This window comes from Pan troglodytes, chromosome 9, assembly GCF_028858775.2.
Source record: "Pan troglodytes isolate AG18354 chromosome 9, NHGRI_mPanTro3-v2.0_pri, whole genome shotgun sequence".
Taxonomy (NCBI): Eukaryota; Metazoa; Chordata; class Mammalia; order Primates; family Hominidae; genus Pan; species Pan troglodytes.
This window is the reverse complement of record NC_072407.2, coordinates 18843538-18870023: the sequence shown is the minus strand read 5'-3', so window position 1 is coordinate 18870023 and position 26486 is coordinate 18843538. Positions and strand designations below refer to the sequence as shown.

Below are 26486 nucleotides of genomic sequence, written 5' to 3'. Positions count from 1 at the left end.
TGATTTTGTTTCTGTTTCCTCTATGTTGTAAAATTGGCTAAATCTATTGATCTATGCTTAAGCTCACAGATTCTATCCTACTGTCATCTCCACTGTTATTCATCCCATCCAGTAATTTTAAATTTCTATTATTGTATTTTTCAGCTCTATACTTTCCATTTGTTTCTTCTTTATAATTTATATTTCTTTTGCTAATATTTTCTTTCTTTTTCCATTTGTTTCAAGATACTTTGTAATTATTTGTTAGAGCATTTTTATGATGTTTGCTTTAAAAATCCTTGCCAGATAATTCCAAATCTGATTCATCTTAGTGTTGTCATCCCTTTTTCTTATTCAAGTTGTGATTTTCTTGGTTTTGGTATGATGGGTGATTTTTTATTTTATCCTCAATATTTTCACTATAACTTACAAGACTCTGGGTCCTACAGAAATCTTTGCCATTAGAAGGCATATCCCCATTTAGGTTTATCACACAGGTCCTGGCCTACTTTTGTGGGCTGTGGTTTGGATGACAATTTTCAAAGCATTCACAACCATTTAGGTGTGTCTGAATTTTTTTTTTTTTTTTTTTTTTTTTTTTTGGTGCCCGTTGGGTTCCCACTAGTCCACACTGGTGCCTTAGAGTAGGGGGAAAGAGAGCTTCCTCAGGTTGGGTCATCTGGTACCTTTAGGGGAGAGAAAGGAGTCTCCAGGCGACAGGAACAAAGATCACTTTCTGGGCTAGGCATTTGTGAGGATATCCCCCTTGCCAGGCACACTGGCCACCCAGTGTCTGTCATTGGGGAAGGGGAGTCTCATGCCCAGGAAGGAAGGAGAATGCTTCTCCCTGGTCACTGATTGCCAGTGGTTCCAAATCAATTCCCCCTTGCTAGAGCCACCAGACTTGCCTAGTGTTGTTGGCAGGGCTCTTGTTTAATCTGGGGAAAGAATAAGCCTACCTGTGTCATCTTACGTTGCTAGGTTGAGAGTGGGGGCCTAGACCAGGTTTGCTGTTGGGTGTGGGTCATAAGAGACTCTGTCACTGTGTTGTTTTTCCTGTACTAGGGTCCCTAGCCAGTCTGCCTTCCTCTTTCTATTTTTTGTAGTTCTCACTTGATTGCCTCTTACATTATTTCCAGAGTTAATAACTGTACTTAGCAAGGAGGAAAAGAGAGAGTTACATATGGTAACACATGCAGAGCATATAAAGTATAGTATATATAACTAAAGGCAAAGATAGTACTGTTATTATTAACAGAAAGTGAAGAGATAAAAATACAGACAAAATGGCCAGGCGTGGTCTCTTACCCCTGTAATCCCAGCACTTTGGGAGGCCGAGGTGGGCAGATCACCTGAGGTCGGGAGTTCAAGACCAGCCTGACCAACATGGAGAAATCCCATCTCTACTAAAAATACAAAATTAGCCGGGTGTGGTGGCACATGCCTGTAATCCCAGCTACTCCAGAGGCTGAGGCAGGAGAATCGCTTGAACCAGGGAGCTGGAGGTTGCAGTGAGCCGAGATCATGCCACTGCACTCCAGCCTGGGCAACAAGAGAGAAACTTCGTCTCAAAAAAAGAAAAAAATTATATATACAGACAAAATGGCATTAGAGTTCAAAAGAGATATAGAAACCTTCCATTTGGATGGTAACAGAAATTTTATGGAAGGGGTAGCATTTGAGCTGGGCCCTAAAAATTTGGTAGGATTATATTTATACTTGTTTACAATAAAACAAAACAAAAATGTATTGGGGAAGTGTACTGCACAAAATGGACACAGCATAAATAAAAGTATAAAAGTGGTAAAATACAATTTTTAAGTGGTAAAACAATGCTATACAGGGAATATGAAATTGTTGAAGTACAGATTATATAAGAAAGCAATGAAAAACAGGTTGGAAAGACATGTTGGGACCAAATTTTTGAGAACACTGGATTCCAAGCTAAGTAATATGAGTAATAAAGGGTCGTATATAATAGATTTTGAACAAGCTGCTAAAAAGAGAAAATAAAGTAAGTTAAGGGAAAAAGATGTGATAGAACGCAATGCAATTTTAGAGAGGATAGTTGGGGTATGCCTCACTAAGAAGGAAATGCTTATGTAAAGACATGACAAAGTGTGGGAAATAAGCATCCCAGGCAGAGAGACTAGCAAGTGCAAAGACCTGAGTCAGAAGCCTGTCTGACTTGTTTGGGGAATAACAAGGAGGCCAGTGCAGCTGGAACAGAGTAAATGAAGGAGAAAGTAGTAGAAGACAAAGACAGAGAAGTACAAGAGAGTAAGGGAGGGAACCATGTTGTGTAAGTTCTTTTACGTACATGACAAAGACTTTTACTCTGGGTGAAACGAGAGAAATGAGCAAGAGAGTGACATGATAACTTATGGCAGATCAAATTGAATATTCAAATTATTTGCCACAATTTTAAAAGCTGAACTTAAATTCCTATTTTCCATTCACTTATATTTGGCAAAATCTTGATTGTTGAACAGAAAGTTAAGAATAGTTTTTATGTTTTAAATGGTTATTGAAAAAGAAGAGGAGTGGGAGGGAGAAGAGGAAAAAGGAGGGAATGAGGAGAAGCACTGGGGACGGCAAAAGGTAGCAATGGTCATATGTTTCCAGCAAATGCTAAAATACTTACTCTCTGGCCTTTTAAAGAAAAAAATGCTCATTCCTGTCTTATACTTCAAGTTCAGATTAGTATTTATTATTATTGAAATTTATATAATATTGGCTCACATTTGTATTAAGTACCAGGCACATATTAATTAGCCCTTTGGGGGAACTGGTATTATTCTCAATTTGTAGGTGAGGGAATAGGTTCAGAGTGTCTTAAGAGGCTTGCCTAATTTTCCAGCTAAGAGGGACTGGTTTGTATCAGACCAACTCCTCTGTCTAGAACAACTAGAAAAGCTGAAATAAAATATAAATAGCATACATTTCAAGGCATCAAAACACAACCAAACAGCCAGGGCATAAAAGGCCAAGAACCCAGAATTAAGAGAAAAGATTAAAAGAAATCCAACATTCTGTGCTACTCTTTTCCCTCTAGGAATTTTCTGCTGATTCATAACTGGCACAGAGCAGAGAGGATGAGAAGCACAAAAGAGGCCAGAAAACAGAGTAGAGATCTATAGTCCCAAGGGGCTGGGAGACCGAAATTGGAGTTCAGAGCTATGAAGACAGGGGGTGCCAAACAAGATCCCAAAGTGATGAGAAAAACAAAGTAGTGAGCTTAAATTCAGACCTGCTTTTCCTCTAAAGGCATTTGCCAATTTATAAACGTGGCTAAGAGAGAGATAAACCAAGTAGAAATCCTCAAAAAGATTTCTATTTTGACATTAAAATAGGGCTTTCAGCAGTCTCACAAATGCCAGAAGGAACAACAACAAAAAAAGGAATTCCTAGAAAAACACAAGTAACTCAATTGTTAGAAGAAAAGATGGAAAATCTAAATGATCCTAAAACTATTAAAGAAATTGAATCCATAACTTAAAATTTGACCACAAAATAATTCTTCAAGGTGAGATAGCTTCACCAGAGCATTCTTCCAAACATTAAAGGAGGAAATAATACCAATTTTTAATCTTACCCACACTTTTCGAGATAATAGAAAGGGTAAATATCTCACCTTATTTTATCTTGATATCAAGGTTCTTGGTAACCGTGGTACCAATATAATGCCAAGAACATTATGAAAAGTAAGAATTTATAGGCCAACACTCTCTCATAAACACAAATTCAAAATTTCTAAACAAAACATTAACAAATAGAATCTAGTGATAAAGATTTAAACAAAATACATCTTGATCAAATTTACTTTATTCTGGGAATACAGGGATGGTTTAATAAACATAATTAAACACTGTAATTCACCACATTAGTAGAATAATTAGAAAAAAAATCTCGAATCATTTGAAAAGATGCAGAAAAAGCATCTGATAAAATTATATACCCACTCATAACTTAAGAGAAAAAAAGTCCTTAGTAAACTAGAATTAGAATAAAACTTCCTTAATCTGCTAAAGGGTATCTACAAAAAACATTAGTGGTGATATGTTGAACATTTTTTCCCTGAGTTCATGAAGAAAAACAAGGCTGCCTACTCATACTACTTCCATTCAACACTGAGTTGAAGGTCCTAGAAAGTACAATAACATGAGAAAAAGAAATAAAAGGCATAGGTTTGGAAATAAATAAATAAATCTGTCTTTATTCATAGATAACATTATTGTGTACTTCAAGACTCAAAGAATCTTCAAATAAGCTATTAGAATTATTAAGTAAATTTAGCATAAGGGGAAAGATCAATAAAGATAGACATCAAAAGTTAACACAGTTATTGCTTGATGTTTTATGAGTGATTTTCCTTTTTTCTCCTTATATTAAATACTTCTATTTTCATTTTATCTGATATAAACATATATTACTTAGGTGTTCAAAAAATTAATCCTAAAACAGTACACATATTATTCCATTTGTGTATATATAAAGTTCAAAAATTAGCAAAACTAGTTATTAGAAGTCGGATAGGATTTATCTTTGGGGATATAGGTAATGACTGGAATTGGGCATAAGTGAGGCTTCTGAGATACTGGAAACATTCTATTTCTTCATATCGGTACCAGTTACATGGGATGTTTAATTTCTGAAAATTGAGCTGTACACTTTTCTGCATGTATGTTATAATTTGATAAAAAGTTTACCAAAAAATGGAAGTTGGATATCTTTACTTCCCTAATAAAATATGTTGCCAACTGCTTTGCTTTGTCTCAGATATGGCCTTCCATCTATTTTTTCCCCTTTATAGAACAGTGGTCCACATCAGAAAAGAAAAAAATCTTATCCTTAATATAGAAATATTAGTTGATTCTGAGCCCAGATTATATTAGCAATATTTTTCATAAAAATTTATATAAATTTTGTTTTTTATCATTTTCTTTTTCCCTTATAATTAAAATATATTTTTAAAAAATCTACCTCAATGAAGGTTCTAGTTAACTTATTAGTTTAGTTAAAGAAAATCTTATGGCACAGAAATATTGTGAGTGTAACTTTAAGTGTCAAAAGTTTCATCACAGATATTATTTAGTGATCACAGATATTATTTAGATATTCATCACAGATATTAATTATACTTACTTGATAATGAGGCTTATACCATTGTTTTAAGTCCCAATCCCAAAGAATCATCTAGAAAAAAAAATTCACTTGGTTACAAACCAAAAATAAACAAACAAGTATATGTAAAGACAAAATTCAGCATTTTCAATTATAATTATCTAATATAGCTCAAAATCTGGAAGAGATATTGGAATGGTGAGAATAAAAATTATCTCGACAGAATATTTCATTAATATAATCTATAATTGAGAAATCAAAAGAATAAAGAATTATCACAATAAAGTAACTAAAACAAGCCATATTAACCTTCAAATATTACCACAAAAAGGAAAATATAAATCCATAATCACATTAAGTCACAAAAAATAAAAGAAAAATTACATATCATCAGATATTCTCTGTCTACCCACCATCTCCAAAGGCTCATCATGGGTGATGGGTGATGCTATTTTCCTACCAATAAGGTACTTCTGTCAAAAACATTTTGAAAAGCTTGTTGTCCTTGGGGTTAGATTAAGTATAAAGGAATAGATTTATCAAAAGCAGCACATACCCCTTTTGATATGCACATAATTAGTGATTATTTTCCTGTCTGTCTCCTTGATAGCCTAGCTTATCAATGGTAACTTTAGTCCCAGACTAGTTTTTTTCCTGCCCTTCTTCCTAACAAGCTTTTTGGCTGCTTCCCAACCCAATATAGTAGTCACTATGCCCAAGGAGATAAAATTAACTTTAATTTAGGAAGCTATAACTGCTACCTATCATCAATCCTAAATTTCTTTGACATTTACTGAGTTAAATAGGTCTTCTTTTGCTTAAATAATTCATTCTAATAGCCATTTTGTACATAGCTTTGAACCTGTATTGAATATGAGCCCAGTTAATCTGTAATATAATCTCATAATTTCTATATATTGAACTATTTGTGTTGTTTTTTGTCCTTCAGGCTTAAGTTTTCTGGTTGCAAAAGATCTTATTTGGTGCTCTGCTGGCTACATAAGGTCTCTATGGCATATTCTTTGCTTTTTGTTTTTGTTTTATAACCCTTTAAAATGCAAAAAAAATTATTAGCTCAAAGGTGATACAAAAACAGTCTGCTGGCAGGATTTGGTTAGTGGACTACAGTTTGCTGACTCATATTTTACATAATACACCCATGCTTAATCACTCAAAAAACTGTCAATTATCATTATCACCATCTCCTCATCAATATCCTTGCAGAACGTAATTTCTTTCTTACCACTGAGGAAAAATCTATTTCTTCCCAAAGAAAATTCAGACACAGTACAATCACTCAGAAGACTTGTGAACCAGTGCCCACAAAATGGCTCTGATATAACTACATGCAAAGTATACCATATATATAACAGACTCATTAAATTTAAGCAGTATTTTATATGGTCCTAAATGTGGTCCTGATATAATTATTTCAGGTTGTGATTTAATCAGCATATAATCTAGATTCAAGAGACACTAATTATTGCAAATTAAGATGTTAATAGCTTCCTAAAATGCTCCTTAAGATTAACATAACCTAAAATCCCTAAGTTTCTTTTATACATGATATTGTTATGATCCATTTTCCTCCATGCTATTCTTATAAATATGGCTTTTTAGACCCAACTGCAATACTTTACTTCTGCCCTTATTTTAGCCTGTCAGCTTCTTTGGAGATTGAGAATGTCAACTACCCTATTCTCCATTCCTCCCATTATCATAACATCTATAAATCTGATGTTTTCTTAAGTTCACGAATAGATGTCTAGAATAGACAGGAGTGAAAACAGAGCCATACGATATATCACTAAAAATCACCTATGAGATAGGCATCAATGAACTAATTTGCATTCTTGGTCTGCAAACTTGTCTAACTGTACTATCATCTGATCCATATTTCTACACTTTTCCCACAATAATACCATCAAACAGAGACAAATACTTGTATACCTTATTTCCCTGACTCACAACTCTAAGTAGAAGTTGATTTCTGGCTAACTCAAGTATACTTTTCATTAGGATGGTTTCTTAACATTGAGTAGTCTGCCTTCCCCACTTCATTGAACTACATGATCAAATAAACATTACCTTTTTAAATATTTGTACTCTAATGCCAACAGCCATGTTTGTATTCATGTGATATACTCTCAACAGTGGTGCTATCACTTCCAAGCAAGTGGTAGCTGGTTCTTGGGGCAAAAAAAAAAAAAAAATCTTGAAAATTAAAATGGTTCGTAGCCCTCCAAAGGCTACGGTATACAAACAGATATACTGTACATCTTTGGTATGAAAATTACATGAAGGGGGAGATGATTACGGAAACATATATATAATATATGTATATACAATATTTTATATATGTACATATATTTTACATATGTATATACAATATAAATATATATACGTATATATATATCCCTGGATTCGGAGTTGTAATGAAAATACGGTGGAGAAACACTGATAAAAAGTAGTCCTGCTGCTTGCTTATAAGAGCAATCTCATCTTAGCTTATATTTTGTGAAAGTTCTCTAATGCATTTAGACAATTAAAGGCTGCCTATGCAGAAGGAAGGCTGCTAATATGAGAAGGAATGTATGCCCTATTTTAACCGGACTCTTAAAGGTCTCTAAAAATCTTACTATGTACAATGCTTCTTTTTTCTCTGCTTGCTCTCTTTAGATCTCTCTACTGTAGCATTTTGTATTACAATATTTCAATATTATAGTATTACAATATTGCAGACCATCTCCCTCAATATTGTACATTACAATATTGTAGTATTACAATATTACAGACCATCTCCCTCAATAAATTCACTCTTCCTGGCCCTTTATCCCATTATCATAGTTTTCTCTCACTTGTGCTTGCTAGATTGGCTTTGAATCAATTCTTAAGCAAAGCCCAATCTTATTTGCAGTCACTTTCTCTAGGATGAAAACTATGTTACCCTAAAGCAGCAGGTCTTACTGTGAAATCCCCTTCATATTAGGAATTGAAAGCAGATACACAGAAAGCCACAAAGAGCTAGCAGACTGCCTTCTGCGTAATTTGAGCAAGTAGCACATTAGTGATTTTGAGAAAACAATTTTCTCCATAAGTAATAGAAGATGAATGACCCAGGAATTCCACAGCTAGGTACACATCTTAGAGCAGTATGCAAAGTGTGGTCCATAATAAGATAAATACAGAAATTCAGAGTAAAGGTTTATATATTTTTATAGCAATTTGACAATGGTGAGACATTTTTAGTGTATTTTACAAAAGCATCAATCCACAACAGATCAGGGAAAAACCCAAAAGCTTGGTCCTTTGCTACAGTTTGACAGAAGGAGACAGGAAGAATGCACATAGCTGTGCAGCTTAGGGTAGCAAAAAACTAGATACAACCCAAATGTTCATCAACAATAAAATAGAAAAATTTTGATGTATTCATACAATGGAGTCTAGGAGTGAAAATGAATGAAGTACATACAGCTACATAGTATATGGATGGATCTCAGAAACATAATGTTGAACAAGAAAAACAAGTCACAGACAGATACATACAGTATACCTTCACTCATTTAAAATGAAATACACATTGCGATATGCTTATTAGAAATACTTATGGTAAACTGTAAAGAAATTCAGGATGGTGATTATCTCTAAAAGAAAAAGAAGTGAACCAGATCCAGGAGTGACATACAGGGAACTTCAATGTTAATGGTAATGTTCAAAAACACCAGTAATGGTGGGTCGATGGTGTCTGTTTCTTTAGTCTCTGTACTTTACGCATATTTCATAAATATTTGTTCAGCTTTAGTAAAAGTTAAGATGAATTTAGGAAGGTAAGGAAGTAGACAAAGTGACTAGAGAAAACTCTTTTGAAAAACTGTGCTGTAAAGGCAAGAATGAAATGAAGCAATCATCAGAAAAAAATGTGGGAATAATACTTTTTTTTTTAACATGGTAGGTTCTAAAGCATGCTTGTACTTGATAGGAATGATCCTGAACAGTGGGAGAGCTAATGACAGAATAAAGTGAGAAATATGCAAAGAGCAAATACTTAATGAAAATACTGCTAAGTGTCTCCGTAATATTAGATTACATATATGTATACACGAAAAAAATATATATATATTTTTAAAAACATAAAATTTTAAACTAGGAAATCGTAATAGAATATTAGCCATTATTTATCAAATTATGATCTGTCAATCACTAGTTGTTCCTCACTGTCCCAGAATATTTAGAGGGAAAAAGGAAACAACTTAGTTTGCATATATTTCATAATTGTGAACTATAAGGTTAATTTTGATTTCCGCAGAAATCTCATTATTATCTTAAAAAATTATATTCTTAAAAGCTGAAAAGGTTCTCTAAGACCTGCATTATTCTAAAAGAGAACAAATCATCTTACCTGAAGTATTTTCACATCATTTGAATATTATTTATATCTTTTAAATTTGCATTATTTTCATTGTGTTGCATTATACTCCCCAATCGATAAATAAATGGCTCAAAATTGGTTTTTAAAGCCTAAGGTATTGATAAAAATAAGGTAACATAAATAGCTCGGAATAAATGTTGAACCTAAATCAAGAATAGGACTCTAATGCAAACAATATAAATCTGTGCATGTGATAATACCACACAAAGAGATAAAAACAAAAATTTTACTAGCACATACAATAGCAACTATCTAAAAGCTGGATTTCTTTCTGACTGGTAATTCATTTACCCTATATTCTTCTGGATGTTGTCTACTTTGAAACTTTATCAAATAATGACATGAAGCTATGGAAAGTTTTCAAACAAAACATAAAAACCTCTTTGGTAAATGAACAGAATCTTTCTAGAACAAGCATAAAATGCTTTCATATATGAAACTGAAGATTTTTGTTCCTAAAAGAGACAAAAACTACACAGGCACCATTCAGATTCTGTGCTCCTCCTAGCAAAAGCATATAAAAAAGATAGACTATTGCTGAGAGATTTATAAAACTCTCAGCCACACAAACGATAAATATTATGCTGAAAGAAAAACCAGATATTTTACTTTACTGCTTGATAAATGCACTGAAGTGCAAAGCCAAATCAGCTCTTGGTATATGTATAATACACTTGAGGAAGAATAGCAGACAAGTTTTTGTGTTTACCTCTGAAAAATTCATACTACAAAACATGATTTTTTCCTACTTAATATTTATTTTGTAAACTATGATATAGACTGGGAAATATGTGATGAAATCAGTCCTGAGAGAAAAAATCAGTTGTCCGCACATCAAGAAAAAGCCTTGCTAAGCAATGAGTACTACACTAACTGCAAATCTATATACCCTGTTTTTTGTTTGTTTGTTTGTTTGTTTTCACAGAAAGAGGCTGGTGGTTAAAATACATTATGCTGAGTTCAATGTTAAAGAAATAGCATAAATGTAAATGCACTCAATTTTTGGATACAGAGTATACATCTTTTCAGTGTGCTTTGGAAAAAATGAGCAAATAAAATATTTTAAAGTAAATATAAAATATAAAGAGCAAAAAGTGCTTTTTTCAATAAAATGCAAAAGCCTCTATTTCTTAAACTTTCAAGTATGATAATGTCCATCAACTTAGCAAGTGACTCAGCCTTGAAAGAGTCTTCAGTGAGCAATCTCTTAATTCTGGAGTCCATGTTTAACCTGAGTATTCAGAACCAACAGCCAAAAAACCCCTGCTGACTGTCCTCATAAATTATAATTTTCGTTGGATTTTTCCAAATTAAGAGAAATAGAGATGAGAAAAGAATATGATGATATACAATGAACCTACAACAAGCAGCCTATTTACTCAACATTGAGCTAAACAGAGATACCTTTAATATTGTAAATATACACTGATATAAAATATTTTAATTTTTTAGTTTTCAAAAATTGTGATTAATTCTTTTTTATACATTTACCTTAAGTTGGTGGGTAGCTACCATGCATACAGAATGCATAGTTGGCGGTACATGTATATTAAAAGTTTTAAGAAATACTGGTTCAAGCACTCATTCCTCCTATATAATAAAATGTAGCTCTTTTAAAATTTTACTTCCAAGTAGACAGTAAATGCTCTGATACACATTGTTTCCAAGTCAGCAAAGTTTTAGGCATCTAAACCCAATACCAAAGTAGATCTTGTAAATAACTGAAATATAAGAATTTTATAAATATATATATAAAATAAATAAAATTAAATTTTTAATCCCAGTTTAAAACAAAAAGTTATAGTGCTATGGTATGTTTTAAAAATGTAGTTCTATCAAACTATAAGACATCATTTAATGAAAGCATAAAATTTTAACTTGCTGTTTTTAGGAGCTTCCATTATTATATTTACCTCTTTCCTTCTGTGCTAATATATAATACAATACCAGAAATTATTATTTCTTTTCATACTGTGGTTATTTGTTCAAAACTAATTAAGGAACAGTAATTTCTCTAAGTAATATATACTAGTAAACATTTTTTAAGTTGATCTAGGTGTACCCAAGACTGCGCCTTTATTTAAATTCATTTTTTCTTTATGGTTAAAAAGTTGAATCCTGATAAAAGTTTCTGTTTGAATATGTTTTTAAGTCTAACACGCTCTACGGAGCTCTACAAAACCACCAAAACCACAGTGAAACATCAGCAGTACAACCAGGAGATGTTATCAGGTTCAATTACGTCAATGAGGCTTTATTTCATTGTTCTCTATGTAGCCAAAAAGAAAAACATGTATGTGCCCTCAAATCAAGCTTACAGAACTGTTATATTTATGTGAAATTTAAAAAGAATACTTATTATAGTACAGCTCTGAATTAACTGTTACAGCATCCTATATTCTCCCATTTCTTGACGACATTTTACTTGAGCTTCATATATAAATCTATGCTAATGAAACTGACTGAATTCAGTGTTTCCAACTTTTTCTATGCCTTCCAACTTAGGCCTAATAAAAAAATCTACTTAACTCTTTGTGTGTGTTTAGCGAACATAAATCAAAAACAAAATAAATGAATAGCCAAAAAGTTAAACTAACTAAAGCTATATTTCCTAATTGTTTAAAGTGCAAAGATAGTAACCTTGAACCCTATGTAACAAAGAAATAACCCTATTTAGAAAAACTGAGAAGCAGAAAAAAAAAGTGTGGGGGGAGGGGGTGGGGGAGGAGACTAGTATTACTTGGAAACTGATGTCATTTACTATTCTTTCTAGTCATATAATATTATGATGGTCATGGTAACTTAAACTGCATGCTGTGTACCAGCACTATATTAGGCACTTAATATATACTGTCCCTTTTCATCTTTACTAGAATTCTCTGTGGTAAGCCTTATTTCCCCATTTTACAGATGACAAAACAAAGACTTCCCAAAATCTCATGATTAGTAAGTGACGGACAGAACTTAAATCCAGATCTGCCTAATTCCAAAGATTTAAGGACTAACCATTATGCTGTAGCATCTTATATTTGTCATTTAATAAACAGTACTATATGCTAGCAATGTAGCAGTGCTTGGCAGTACATGTAACATCACAGCAACTTTGCGGTAGCCTCATTTTATATATGGAGAAGTTGAGGCTTAGTGATTCTACTGATTACTCAGCATTTGTCTCCACATCCATCTTTTGCCCTTCTCTGGACCCTAGGGAGAGTGAACCCTATATTCTGCAACACCTAAGAAGCCTTGCAGCTGGTTTCTGCTTACATTTAGCCAATGGAGGTCAATAGCAGAAAAATAAGAGTTGAGGAGTAGAGAGAGATCGAGGTTATTTCTTCTCTGCTGCTTCCTTACCTATGTACCATTGTCTCTGGCAACAACTGTGTTCCTCCACAACTATAGCTCTTACTAGCTGGTCCTTCCTTCATACCTTTGGCAATCACTAAACTAAAAACACCATGTCCACTCTTGCCTCTTCAGCCCCAGGTGAGGTAACAGCTTTCCATAATTGCTAGTTTCTAGTTGCCTTACCATATCTTGCCCATTCCTTAACTCTGTTCATTCTCTCAAAGTAGACTCTTCATTAAAATGTTTTTATTTGAACCACTTTTTAGTGAATTTTATTTCTTGCTGGGTCCCTAAATAATACAGGGGCATTGTAACTAAGTTCTGCCACATGTCAGCTAGTAATTGGCAGAGCTAAAATCTAAACCCAGGTTTATCTCCCTCCAATTTCATTCCTTTCCACTATGCTAAAATGGTAATAATTTTTATAACACATTTCTTTCAAAAATGGAAAGTATCTACCTAGACCTTGTTTTTATTTATCAAATCATGATATTACCTTCTAATATCTGTATCCATATACCTGGCATTTCATTCTGTCACAACAGATGAACTGTCTGTGCTCCAGCCTACAGCTACTTTTCCATAAATGTAGTAGATTCGATTCCCTCTTCCCTACCTGAAGATATTTCAGCAGCAATTCTCTCTCTCATCATCATTTTTTCTCTACTAAATCATTCCAATTAGATTATAAACATGCTGCAGTTTCTCACATCTCACATTCATTACACACACACACACCTTTATCATGATCATACTTTCACCCAGCCACTATCTCATTTCTCTGTAAAATTCTTCAAAAGAGTTGTCTTTATTGGTTGTTTCTAGTTCTTCTCCTTTCATTCTCTGGTAAGTTGACTCTAATCAGGTTTTGGCACTTTTTCATTAAATCTGTTCTTGATGAGGTCTCTAATGTTGTTAAAACCAATGGTCAAGTCTCACTCTTCAAACTTCTGATCCATCACCATTTGACACAATCTAACACTCTTTCCTCCCTGAAATTATTTTTCTCACTTGGCTTCTGGAGTATTACATTCTCCACATTTCTTTCTAATTCACTGGACACTATTTCTCAGTCTCCTCTCTGAGTCTTACTTACCATTTTGATGTCTTAACATTGCTGTGGCCCCCACTGCCCTTGGACCTCTTCTCTTTTCTATTTCACTTAGCTTTGTGGGTGTAAATACCTTCAATAAGCTAATGACTCACAAATGTATATGTATCTTCTTCTCTGAGCTGAAGAATTATATATCCAATAGCCTACTCAACATCTCCAGTTGACTGTCTAATAGATAACTTGAACTTAACATGTCCAAAACTGAACTGACCTTCCTCCCCATAGTCTTCCCTCATCTCAGTTAGTGGCAATCCCATCATTACCTTGGCTTAGGCCAAAAATATAACTCCCCTCTTTCTCACACATCACACTGGAAAATCCTGTTATCTCTACTTTCATAATATGTACAGAATATAAACATTTATCATATCTTCATTGCTCCCACTCTAGCCTAAGCCATCATGCTCTCTTGCCCAAATCATTACCAAAGCCTCCTAAATATTCTTTGCTTCCTTTCTTGCCCAGGTAGAATTTATTCTCAACAGAGCAAAGCAACCCTCTTAAAGCTTAAGTCACATAATGTCACTTCTTTGTTCAACACTCTCCAGTGACTTCTCATCTCAACCTGAGTAAAAGCCTAAGGTTTTAACAATGGCCTACAAGGCCCTCTCCACTCCCCTCCAGCTAAGTTGGTTTATTTACTATTCCTTGAACAGGCCAGGAAAGTTCAATAAAGATTCATTCCCCTGCATCTTCCTTTTTCTTAATAAATTAAAAAGGAAATAACAGTACAACACTATTATCTAGCGTGATGTTCTAAAGCTGTACTGATAAAATTTTAAAGCAGCACTTAAAATATGCATTAAGGAATTTCTTGTTCATTTTTTCTTTTCCTGTCAAGAAGTACAAAACCAGCTGGGTGGGGTGGTGAATGCCTGTAGTACCAGGCAGGAGGAGTACTTGAGCCCAGGAGTTCAAAACCAGCCTGGGCAATACAGTGAGATCCCATTTCAAAAAAAAAAAAAGTATAAAATCTGTAGAGACAGGGTCTCACCATGTTGCCCAAACTGGTCTTAAACTCCTGGGCTCAAGCGATCTGCCAGGCTCAGTTTCCCAAAGTGCTGGGATTACAGGCATGAACCACCACACCCAGCTGACTTGTCTTTATTTTAGAACTGCATATTAAATTTAGGAGATATGGATATTAAAGAAAATTAACAAAAAAGCATCAGAGTAGACTTTAACCAAAAAGAAAAACTTAAAAACTCAATTTATATTCAGAAACTAATCTTTTTCCACTTAAAATAAAAATGTACCATTTTTATTTGGGATTTTTATTAGTCAGATAGAAATTAGTCCAGTTGCCAGCAGTATATATTTGACACTGTTAGGCATTAGCTAAATAAATAAGTTTTGTCATGGTAATTGTGATTAAAATTAAGCAAACAAAGATGCTAGCCCCATAGCAACTTGATTTAAAAATGAAAACTGGGAACCTCTTGTCTGTTACAAAAAATCAGATTCCCCAGGGATTATCATGGTATCCTATACTTATAAAACAAAATGTACTAAAAGTTTTACGCTCTGAATAGGCAAAATAACTTTTCCAATAAACTTTAAACATGCAGACAGATTAACACTACATTTTGAGAAAAAACTTTACAAAGGACCATTAAATACTAATTGTTCATGTAAAAAATAGCATAAAATAATAAAATCTGAGAATAATATAATACTGAATTGACTGTTACTACAAAATGGCAGGTATAAGCTAAAGAAACTGACAAATCAAAACCAAGCTTCAAGTAATCCTATCTAAACTGAGCACAATGTCTAACTACTGTTCAATGTGAAATAACTTATTTTCCCAAACATTGCACTTTTTGGTAGTGCCACACAAAGAAAAAATTACCATTTATAATTCCAAATGGCATAGAAAGGAAAATCAGATGATAATTAAAGTCTTTCCATGATGAATGTACTACTAGAATTTATATTTTTAATTCAATGATCTTTTTTCTATATTAATAGCGCTGCTCGTTTATTAGGAAGCAAATACACAAGTCTAGTGTTTTACTGTGATTAGAGAGTCTAGCACAATGATAAATTGTGCTAATTCTTGAACACAAGACAACTAAAAAAAAATCCTAGAAGGAATAAGTTCTAGTATAGGATAACAGGAAAATTACAGTTAAGAATAATTTATTGTATATTTCAAAATAGCTAGAGAGAAGAACTGTAATGTTCCCAACACCAAGAAAAGATAAATGTTGGAGGTGATGGATATCCCAATTACCCTGATTTGATTGTTACACAATGTATACAAGTATTAAAATATCACATGTACCACAGAAATATGTACAACTGTGATGTCAATTTTTTTAATGTTCCAAAAGAATATGTATACACACTGAGAACAGTGGTTACTTTTGTGGGGTAAGTTGAGAACTAAGCAATGCGAAAGAGAATTGTCAACTTATGACTGTTTCCACTTTTTGCATTTTGAACCATGTGAATATATTATGTACTTTGAAATATTAAATAAGAACCCCATTAAACTTGATTTTGAAGAAAAACAATTTTAAACTATCCTAGTCTTTTTGGTATGCTGATGGTCAATGAGGATAACTAAGTAACCCATTAGGCTGGCAGCACATATGTCAGTACAGGAACTGTTTACTAATTCATCAATTATTAATATAAATCAGATGCAAATTATGCACCTTCAGTCTCCAGGAGGTCGAGGTCTGATTTGTTCCTACTTTGATTATAGCATCTAGCACAGTGAGTACGCAGCACATAATCATTGTTTAATAAATATCTGTAGAATGATTTAACCTATAAATATCACTTGTTCCATTATAAATTTGAAATTTTGGTTATAGAATCTATGAACACTACTAATAATAGCTAACATCTATTAAGGGCTTACTATATGCCATTATCTCACTTAAAACTTGAAACAACCTTGTGGCTGTCCTCACTTTTAAATAAACTGTGGCTGAGCAAGTCTAAGCAACTTGCCCAGACTTACAGGGCAAGGCAGTAGCAGAGCCAGAATCATATTGTGGTTTCTCTAACTACAAAATCCATAACTTTAACAACAATATTATACTGCAATACTCACAATTTATTTTTAGGTTGAGAATCTCTATTATGTAAGTCTCTTTCATCCTATAAAAACAACCAGTTTATAAAAATCTCAAAATAATGAATTTTCAACTGATAAACAATAGCAATGCATTATTTAACTTCTGGGCTTCTTACTACTTAGCCTCCTCCTGAAGCTGAGTTCTAAACCACTTAAAACAATATCTGTAGCCGGGCACGGTGGCTCACACCTGTAATCCCAGCACTTTGGGAGGCCAAGGCGGGCAGATCACAAGGTCACGAGATCGAGACCATCTGGGCCAACATGGTGAAACCCTGTATCTACTAAAAATACAAAAATTAGCTGGGCGTGGTGGCACACACCTGTAGTCCCAGCTACTCTAGAAGCTGAGGCAGAAGAATCGCTTGAACCCAGGAGGTGGAGGTTTCAGTGAGCCGAGACCACGCCACTGCACTCCAACCAGGCGACAAAGCAAGACTCTGTCTCAAAAAAAACTACTTCTGATAGACAGTGGAACAACTTTATGCAGCAGCAGAAGTGGCCTACCAATTTAGAACTGAACTACTACTGAACTACAATTAGACTGAACTTTGTTCCAGATGTCAGTGTAAAAAGGAATGTGGTGCAGATTTAAACTTGTGGTGCAGATAAAGAATGTACTTTTAAAAATGAAAAAGCACTTAAAATGATATCTTGTGTGTTGGTATGCTATTAAGTATATGTAGTCCAGATTGCTCATGCACTTAGAATATGTTACCACGTGCTATTACCATACAAGTAATCCTGCTCTCTGAGGTGGATATTCTCCATTTGTCCCTTCAGATCCACTCTCTAACTCGCAGTTTTCCTTAGGAGACTAACCTTTTTGGACTCCATCCAAAGGTTATTTGCCATGTGGCTTTTGGCAGGATTAGGACTACGGGAGGCGCCAGCAGGAGATGAAAGGGCAGGAGGAGAATGAGGTCAAGGTATTTATAGGTGGGGTATCACCTCCTTTCTGGACAGCGTGGGTTGACAGTAGTTGGATTCCTCCACCAAAAGCCACAGCTCCTCTTGAGGCGCCTCTCCTATAGCCACCCCTTGTCTCTTTAGGCTTCGATGGCAAAAGCCTATTTCCCAAAACTCTCTCCACCCTTTTATAAATAGTCTGTCATTAAATGACCCTCAACTAGTCCATTGGAGTGTATTATTCTTGCTGGGACCCTGACTGATACACTCCCCAACTAGATTATAATATATCTTGATACAGACACCATTTCTAATATTTCTTTTTTATCATTCTTAGTATCCAGCAGAAACACTTGCATATAAATAAAGCTCACTAGAAAGAACACTAGATGGAAAATGAGAATATCTCAGTTCCATTTTCAGTTATACCAATGTTTAGCTTCCATTAAACCTTGGATTCTTAATTGTAAAATAAGGATTCTTAATTGTAAAATAATTGTAAAATGGGTTAAGTTGGAGTAAATAATCATCTAAAGTCTGTTCTGGGAATGATGTAGAATTATTTTTTCAACACTAATAGTTGAAACTCTACCAGTAGAGACTTATTTCTCTGTGTTTGATAGGCATGAGCTCACTTAAAAGAATGAATAATTGTTTAGCTCACAGTTAGCAAACTTTTTATATAAGGGTCAGATAGTAAATATTTTAGACTTTAATGCCCAAGAGACAAAATGAAGGTTATTATGTAGGTACCTAGTACAATACAAATATATTTCCATAAAGTTTTTATCAACAAAATTCAAAATATAATAATGTGAATATAATGTTTTGTAATGTGGGTCTTCCAATGAGAAGAATGGAATTCTTTTGGGGAAAGAGTATTTCATTTTAATTGGGACTCAAAGCTGGTGTTCTCTATCATCAAAATCAACGTTTATCTGTTAATGCTCATCTGTAATGAGATTTTACATATTTCATTTTTGAAAATGTCTTTTCATGCAGACAGGCACTGCCAAATATTGATACCAGTCCACAGGCACATTATTTTATTTAAGTATATTCCTCACTTACAAGGTATTTATAAAATTCTATTAGATTCTTCTCCTGACTTTTAGCAGGTCATTACACTGTAAATAATCATTTCCAATTGACAGTTACCTGGAAGTTCCTTGATTGCACAGTTAAACAGATTTTGAAATACGGAAAATCCCTAACTTGTATTTTAGTTTGAAAACTGCTGCTAGAACTATAATTTTATCTAGAAAATGTATCTGCCATAAATTTGTGTGGGAATGGACATCTAACTTCTTGTTTTAACTTTTGACAAGATGTGACGTATACAGTGGCTTGACATTACTTGTGACTCAAACAACATTCATTGTCATCAAAATGACTTTTACTATAACATGATTTTTGCATTTAAACTCTGTTATTCCTTGTAACTTTAGGATGGATTTATCAAGTCTGCAGCAAAAGTTAACTTCCAAAGTCACTCAGTGTTCAGTAATCGTGGTTGAGGGTGGTTCTCATTCAGAAAAATTTCAATCTCAGTCCTGAGCTCAAAAAGTACAACAGATAATGGGAGAAATATTATAGAGATTGTCCTTCCAAGACTGTGCAACTTCCTGGTTTGAAGAGGGCATGAAAGAGAAGAAGGGGAGCAAAGCCAAAAGAGCCTATAGAGTTCAAATCTGAGCAGACACAAAAGATAATGGCGACATTCATAAAAATAATAAAGGATGAATAGACCTAAAAATAGCTGGGTTTTTTTTGTTGTTTGTTTGTTTTTTTTAAAAGAGATGGAGCCTTGCAATGTTGCCCAGGCTGGACTTGAACTCCTGGGCTCAAGCGATCCACCCACCTCAGCCTCCTGAGTAGCTGGGACTAAAGGCACCCACCACTGCACCTGGCTAGAAATAGCATATTTAACAAAACATTGTCATATACAAAAGTATATATGTATAAAATAGATAAATTGAGGAATGGGTGCTCACATTCCAAAACACTATTTATTTTTCCAAAGGATTTACTACAGAGTTCTTTTAAGTAATGTCGTTTATAACATACCAATAATAATATCTACACACTCAGGTTATTGAGACATCAAGTGAGATAATACACATGAGAGCTTACATATTACTCTAGAGATTGATCTCAAGAAATGTTAGCATGATTTGTTAGTATTATTGATATTAATAATAATGAGTTCTCTTGATTTGTTTATTTATATAGAGTTAAGGAACAGTGAAAATTAAAATGCTAAAGAAACTGGCTGGTAAAATTAGATTATCACATTAAATTACCCAATTATTTAAATATTTAATTCCCATAAATATACATGTAACTCAGAAAAGAACAAGTAATTAATAAAAAGTGAACTAATTCTCCCTCTATGCCATGAAATATTTTTTAAAGTTTTTGCCTACCTAATTGGGTCAAGCCTCATCACATACCCATATTCCTTTGTCTAAAGTCTTAGTTGTTTATAAAAGCTGTTTTAAAAAATGTTGTATGTTATTTAACATAATCTAAACAGGACAAGAAGTTCTTAAAACACAAGCTTCCACATTCACTCTATCTTATTACAAAATAAAAATAAACAAGCCAATAAGATTTTATTGGTATGGAATGAACTATTTTTATAACAAGTCTTGCTTTTCAATTTCCAAAGCAAAACACTATTTAATCATCTAACATCAAATGGAGTTTTTAAAATCTCCTGCATGTGCTTCAGTTTTCCCAGAAAAGTAACGATTTTAAGTTGTTGTGTATATTTTATGTACTAAAATATTTAAAAACCTGGGGAGTTCCTGCTCCCCTTTCATCCTCTAAAAGGGATACTTTGTTTTTTATTCTCTTTTCAATTAAAGTATCTTACTTCTATCATTTAAACACAGAGGCATAAAAATAACAATTCTTCTGCCTGGTAGAAAATACTGAAGATACAGCACTGGATGTTTAGCCTAACATTTACCTAAGGAAATCAAAGCTATTGGATTCTTACCATCATAATTTTCAGCATGGAGAAATCAGAATTGGCATCTGAGAATAATATGTCAACTTCACACACCAAATGATTCAATTTATAAACCCAAGAATTACCAGAACATCATGTTATTACAGAAGATATTTCATAAAAAATATATCCATCATTTAGGGCATTCAATTTAACTTCGACATTAAAATTCAAGTATTTGTTTACATCTCCATCTCTTTTATTAGATTCTTTGATAACAATGTTCCTGGCCTTCTTTATCTTTGGTGACTAATAAAGTATGTGGTTCATGGAAGGCACTCAAAAAGATCTATACTGAAAATATAGTTGTAATTGTAAAATCACCTGAGTCAAAACTTTTGTATCTCTCCCTCCAAAGAACTAAGTTACTTTTCACTTACGTTAACAGTTAATTTTTCCTATGATCCAATGGATGGTGAATAGGGAAACAAAGGGGAAAAACAGGGATCCTAGACTCCTGACAAAACACAAATATGTTATCTTACCACTTCCACACACTATCATTCCTTAATACCTGAAGACTAAGTAGTTTATCAGTTTAGCTATGGTCACTGAATAAGCATCCCAAAGCAATGGAATAAATGAGAGCAAACAGTAGATAGTTTAGAAAGCAAAAGTCAACAGATATACTAGAATACTAGATAACTTTTAGAAGAAGTGGAAAAGAGGGGTAAGGCAAAAGAAAAAAGACTAAGAATGGGGCAGGAGGACAAAAGTGACTGAATAACAGTAGCCTTTGACTTGACCAAAGACAAGTAATACCTAAATGAAGGATTCCAGGGCTTATCAGAATCAAGGAGAAAATGCAAGGAGTGACCATGTCAGCTCAGAGTTTGTGATGGCCACAAATAAAGAAAAAGTCTAGATATATTCAATGGATCTCCTTAAAATTTAAGAAAACATTTCAACGTTCTCACAGAAAAGACAGCCATGACTCCATAGCATAAAACTTGAAGGAGGGAGGAACTTTAGAAGAGAGCTGGGAAAAGAAATTAAAGAATTTAACCAGTGAACTCAAAAAACCCAAACCTCAAAATTACCTATGGCTTGCAAAGTTCAAGAGACAACAAAAGGAATTTTCTTTCTTTTTCTTTTCTTTGCTAGATTAAACCAAGATAGAACAACAACAACAACAAAGCCTTATTTCAGAAGATAGTATAATACCACTAAAGAGAAAGTAAAACTCTTTAACTCCTAGATTGTCCCAGTTTTCTCTGTCAGAAACTGAAAAGGTCTGAACAAACATTGTAATGCCAGAACTAAAGCCCAAGACAGGTAAGTCACTCCAAGTTCTTAGTCAGAATGAATTATAGTCACAGGATACTGAGAGAATTAGCACATGAGGTTATTGGTAACCTTTGAAGACTCTTAGAAACAAACAAATGTATTGATTTATAAAAAGAAAAAAGTAGATTTCTTAAAATACAGAAGATGAGTGTAGCAAGTACCACTGATAACCCATGTCACAGTCCCTCAGTCCACTTTTTGTCATACTTGTGGTGAACCTTCCTGAAAAGATTTACCTCACATTAACAGACTGCCACTTCAAAGATGCATTCACCATCTTTCCACTTTCTGTCCCAGGATTTTCACTGGCACTACAATGTCCCACTCAGCCTGTTAGCAAGGGCAGCCTGGAAATATGGGTGAGTTAACTTTCCCAGGTTAAGGGATGGAGGGAATCTTTGACCAATAAAGAACAAGAGCTGATAGATAAATCTCGTTGCCTATCTTTCAGATAGAAAGTCTAGGAAGCTTTCTGAACACTTTTCAGGATGTCACAGCAGAATCTAGCTTCTGCTGTCAAAATACCACTACAATACTATAGTCTTATATTGGCATTTCCTTCTTCCCTGTCTCACTCTTGACCACTTCCTTATTCCCACTTTGTGGGATCACTTCCCAAATAAACTACTGTCCTTGTTTCATGCTTGACTTTTAGGGAAACTTAAACCAAAACAATACGGCTGATATCAATTGATTACAAACAAGTTTTAAGGAATAATTTATGACAAATCAGGTGAAGAGGTAGTGATTAGTATAAGTTTATATCAACTCACTAGAAAAATGAGTGACAATTTCCTTTTTTGCCAAGATTTATTATTAGACGGCGTATCAGAGAAATTAGGTAGATGCACTCAATTTCTTGAAACAAACTGATTCAAAACAGAAAAGTATGAATTACAGTAATGATATAAAGTAATAATCATTGGAACCTCCAGGGTGCTGCAGGTCAACCTGGAAAGACTTAGCAAGTGCAACACTACAAAATTCTAACTTCTATAACATTTTTAAAAATATTACTATAAATGACATAAATTATATAAAAAATGGGATTTCCAAATATGAATTCACAGAACAGTGCCAGGCAGCTTGCATAATCACCAGGTGCACAATGTTTCTGACTAAATGTGAGGGAGGAACTAAAAATCTATTTTTTAAAACTCCTCAGATGATTCTGATGAGCAGCCAGGTTTGGTAATCTGTGATACAGAGAACATGCCTATTGTATTTGTAAATGACAGAAACGTAGAACAGGGAACACACTAACAGAGTGATTCTGAAAAGACCAGGCTAGAATCAAAAGATGGACTAATTCCAACTAGTGTGATCAGTCTGGCTGCCTAAAAAAAATGAATGAGATCTTGGTTTATTTTATGTAGATGCAGGGAGATAATAATCTCTACTCCTATGTCAGTGTTAATGGGCCACACCCACAAAATGTATTCCTTTCTAAAATTACACTTTTAGAAAAAGTATAGACCAAAGGTTCTTAACCACTTCTTGAACAATGGACCCCTTTTGCAGTCTAGTAAAGCCTATGGATCCTTTTCAAAATAATATTCTTAAAAGCATAAAATTTAATGCATAAGAAAACAGAGAAAACCAATCAGTCAATAAAATTTATATCATATCTACATTATAAATATTATTAAAATAAACATGATTCAATAATATATGTTCTTATAATTAGGAAATTATATATAATATTCACATTAAGAACCAATGAATGTCAATATTTCCAAATGTCTGCAACAACTATAGTGGATATAAAGTTATCTGTGATTTCTACTGTTGTGAAGCCACAGTTTTGCTATAGTGGTCTGTTGCTTACAATCATAAATTTTCAAATTTATGATTTGAAATAATCATAAACTCTCATTCAGAAGTTAGTAAATATAAGGATACAAATTTTTCATATTTGTGATAGTTAATTTTATGTGTTAACTTGACTGAGTCCCAAGGTGCCCATACATTTGGCCAAACATTATTCTATTCTGTATGTATCTAGGAGGGTATTTCTGGATGAGATTAACATTTGAAGCAGTACACTGAGTAAAGCAGATTGCTTTCCCTACTGCTGGTGGACCTCATTCAATCAATTAAATAGAACCAAAAGGCTGAATAGGAGGAATTCTTCCTGCCTGACAGCTTGAGCTACAACACTGGTGTTTTCCAGCTTTAGAACTGGACTGAAACATCCTCTCTTCTTGGGTCTCAAGCTGACCAGCTTTCAGATTGGAACTTACACTACTGGCTCTCCAAGGTCTCCAGCTTGCTAAATGCAGATCTTGGGACTTCTCAGCTTCCACAAAGATACATATATATATATATATGGGATATATTTATTTTAAATATATAAATATATAAATTTTAAATATATATAAATATATATATATATATTTATGGGATATAGGAGGATGTGCATGTGTAAATATCCTCCTATTGGTTCTATTCTTCTGGACAACCCTGACTAATATCGAAATCCATGGGTTTCCTGAATCCTATTCATGGATTCTGCTCCTAGTAGAGACCATCTGCAGTATATTCTGAATAACAGAGAAGGCCTTTGTGACATATGAAGAATGGCTGAAGGAACCAAAAGTATTTATTTAGAGAAGAAACTTCAGGAACGGTAAGAGAGATTGTGGAGTCATAAAAGGTGTCCTCAAATATTTTATGATTGTCATAAGGAAGACTGCTTAAACGGTTCTGTATAGCCCCAAATAATCTAGGGCCAACAGGTTAAAAACAAAAAGAAACACAAGGAAGCTGACTTTGATTCAGTATAACTATTTGCTTTTCACTAGTCAATGCTATCCAAAGATGGAATGTATTATCTTCAGAGGTATAGAGTTACTCATCATTGGATCAGTACCTGCATAAGCTAGCTTACTATTTAGTTAATGTGTTTAAGGAAATTCAAGCACTGAAAGGCCAGACTAGATGATCTTCACTTCTCTTTCTACATGAATATTACTTTTCATTTACATATGTACCAATCTATGTTTAAAAAAAAAGTTTTATACAAAAATAGAAAGTTCTTGGCCAGGCGTGGATGGCTCACGCTTGTAATCCCAGCACTTTGGGAAGCCAAGGCAGGTGCATCACTTGAGGCCAGGAGTTTGACACCAGCCTGAGCAACATGGCAAAACCCCGAATCTACTAAAAAGACAAAAATTAGACAGGCATGGTGGTACATACCTGTAATCCCAGCTACGTGGGAGGCTGAAGCATGAGAATCACATGAACCCAGGCGGCGGAAGCTGCAGTGAGCCAAGACTGCGCCACTGCACTCCAGCCTGGGCAAAAGAGCGAAACTCTGTCTCAAAAAAAAAGAAAAAAGAAAGGCTATAGACCACTCCTTAAAAGGAAGTTAGCTCTTTTTTTAATAGTATCATTTTAGTATGGATATTTCAACAATGAAGAGAAAGACCATTATCTTTTTACCTTAACTATAGTGTAGTTAATAAATGTAGCTGTCTTAGATACTTTCCAAAACCATAATGAATGAAAAAGAGAACTAAATAAGTTAGAAAGTGAGAATTCCATTGGAAATAATTGTTCCTATTTTGAAATGATTAAAGAATCAGTGTAATAACCATTCTGCTATTTGGGTCAGAATTTAAATAATTGTATAAGGTTTGTGTAAAAATATAATTAGGGTCTCTTTAGATCATGTCTATGTTAAAATAAGTTAGCAATTATGTATTTCACAAAAATGTAAAGAATATTGTTATACAAAAATCAAGTTAATATATTATGTGAAAATTCAAAGAATATTATGAATTTGAAATTAACTCTGTACTGAAAAGACTTCAGGTTTCTGAGAATGATTTAAAAATACATAGAAAAAAAATTGTGATTTAATTTATGAATGCTGCTTCTTCAGGCCATCTGCCTCAAAGCAGAACAGCTGCAGCCAATCTGAAACATAAACAGCTACATATCCAAGAGAACAATTAATAGGTCACAGAACGGCTACCCATCACAAATAGGGAATTACAGTAATAAGATCTGAAGTAATCCTCAACATTTTAAAATAATTCTAAACCATATGATCTATTCTTACTAATATTATAGGCCTATGCCTATGTTAAACAATTTAGATTATGTTAAAGAACTAGGTTACATTAAAGAATTTAGGTTATAACTCGCTTACAACACTCATTTACAATATAATAAATGCTAAAGG

The 26486-nt window shown here is 33.8% G+C and overlaps 1 protein-coding gene across 5 annotated transcripts in view; it reads right to left on the bottom strand.

The window, feature by feature from the left end:
• PDE3B (phosphodiesterase 3B) overlaps positions 1-26486 on the bottom strand; it is a 221207-nt gene that overhangs the window by 90331 nt on the left and 104390 nt on the right. For 4 of the 5 annotated variants that reach the window (XM_016920438.4, XM_016920439.4, XM_016920440.4 and 1 more), the window contains exon 2: positions 5125-5175. In XM_016920438.4, the coding sequence (XP_016775927.4) occupies positions 5125-5175 (51 nt within the window). Of the gene's footprint in view, positions 1-1287; positions 1522-5124; positions 5176-26486 lie in introns of all 5 variants that reach the window. The other variant, XM_054661200.2, reaches the window with a different exon arrangement.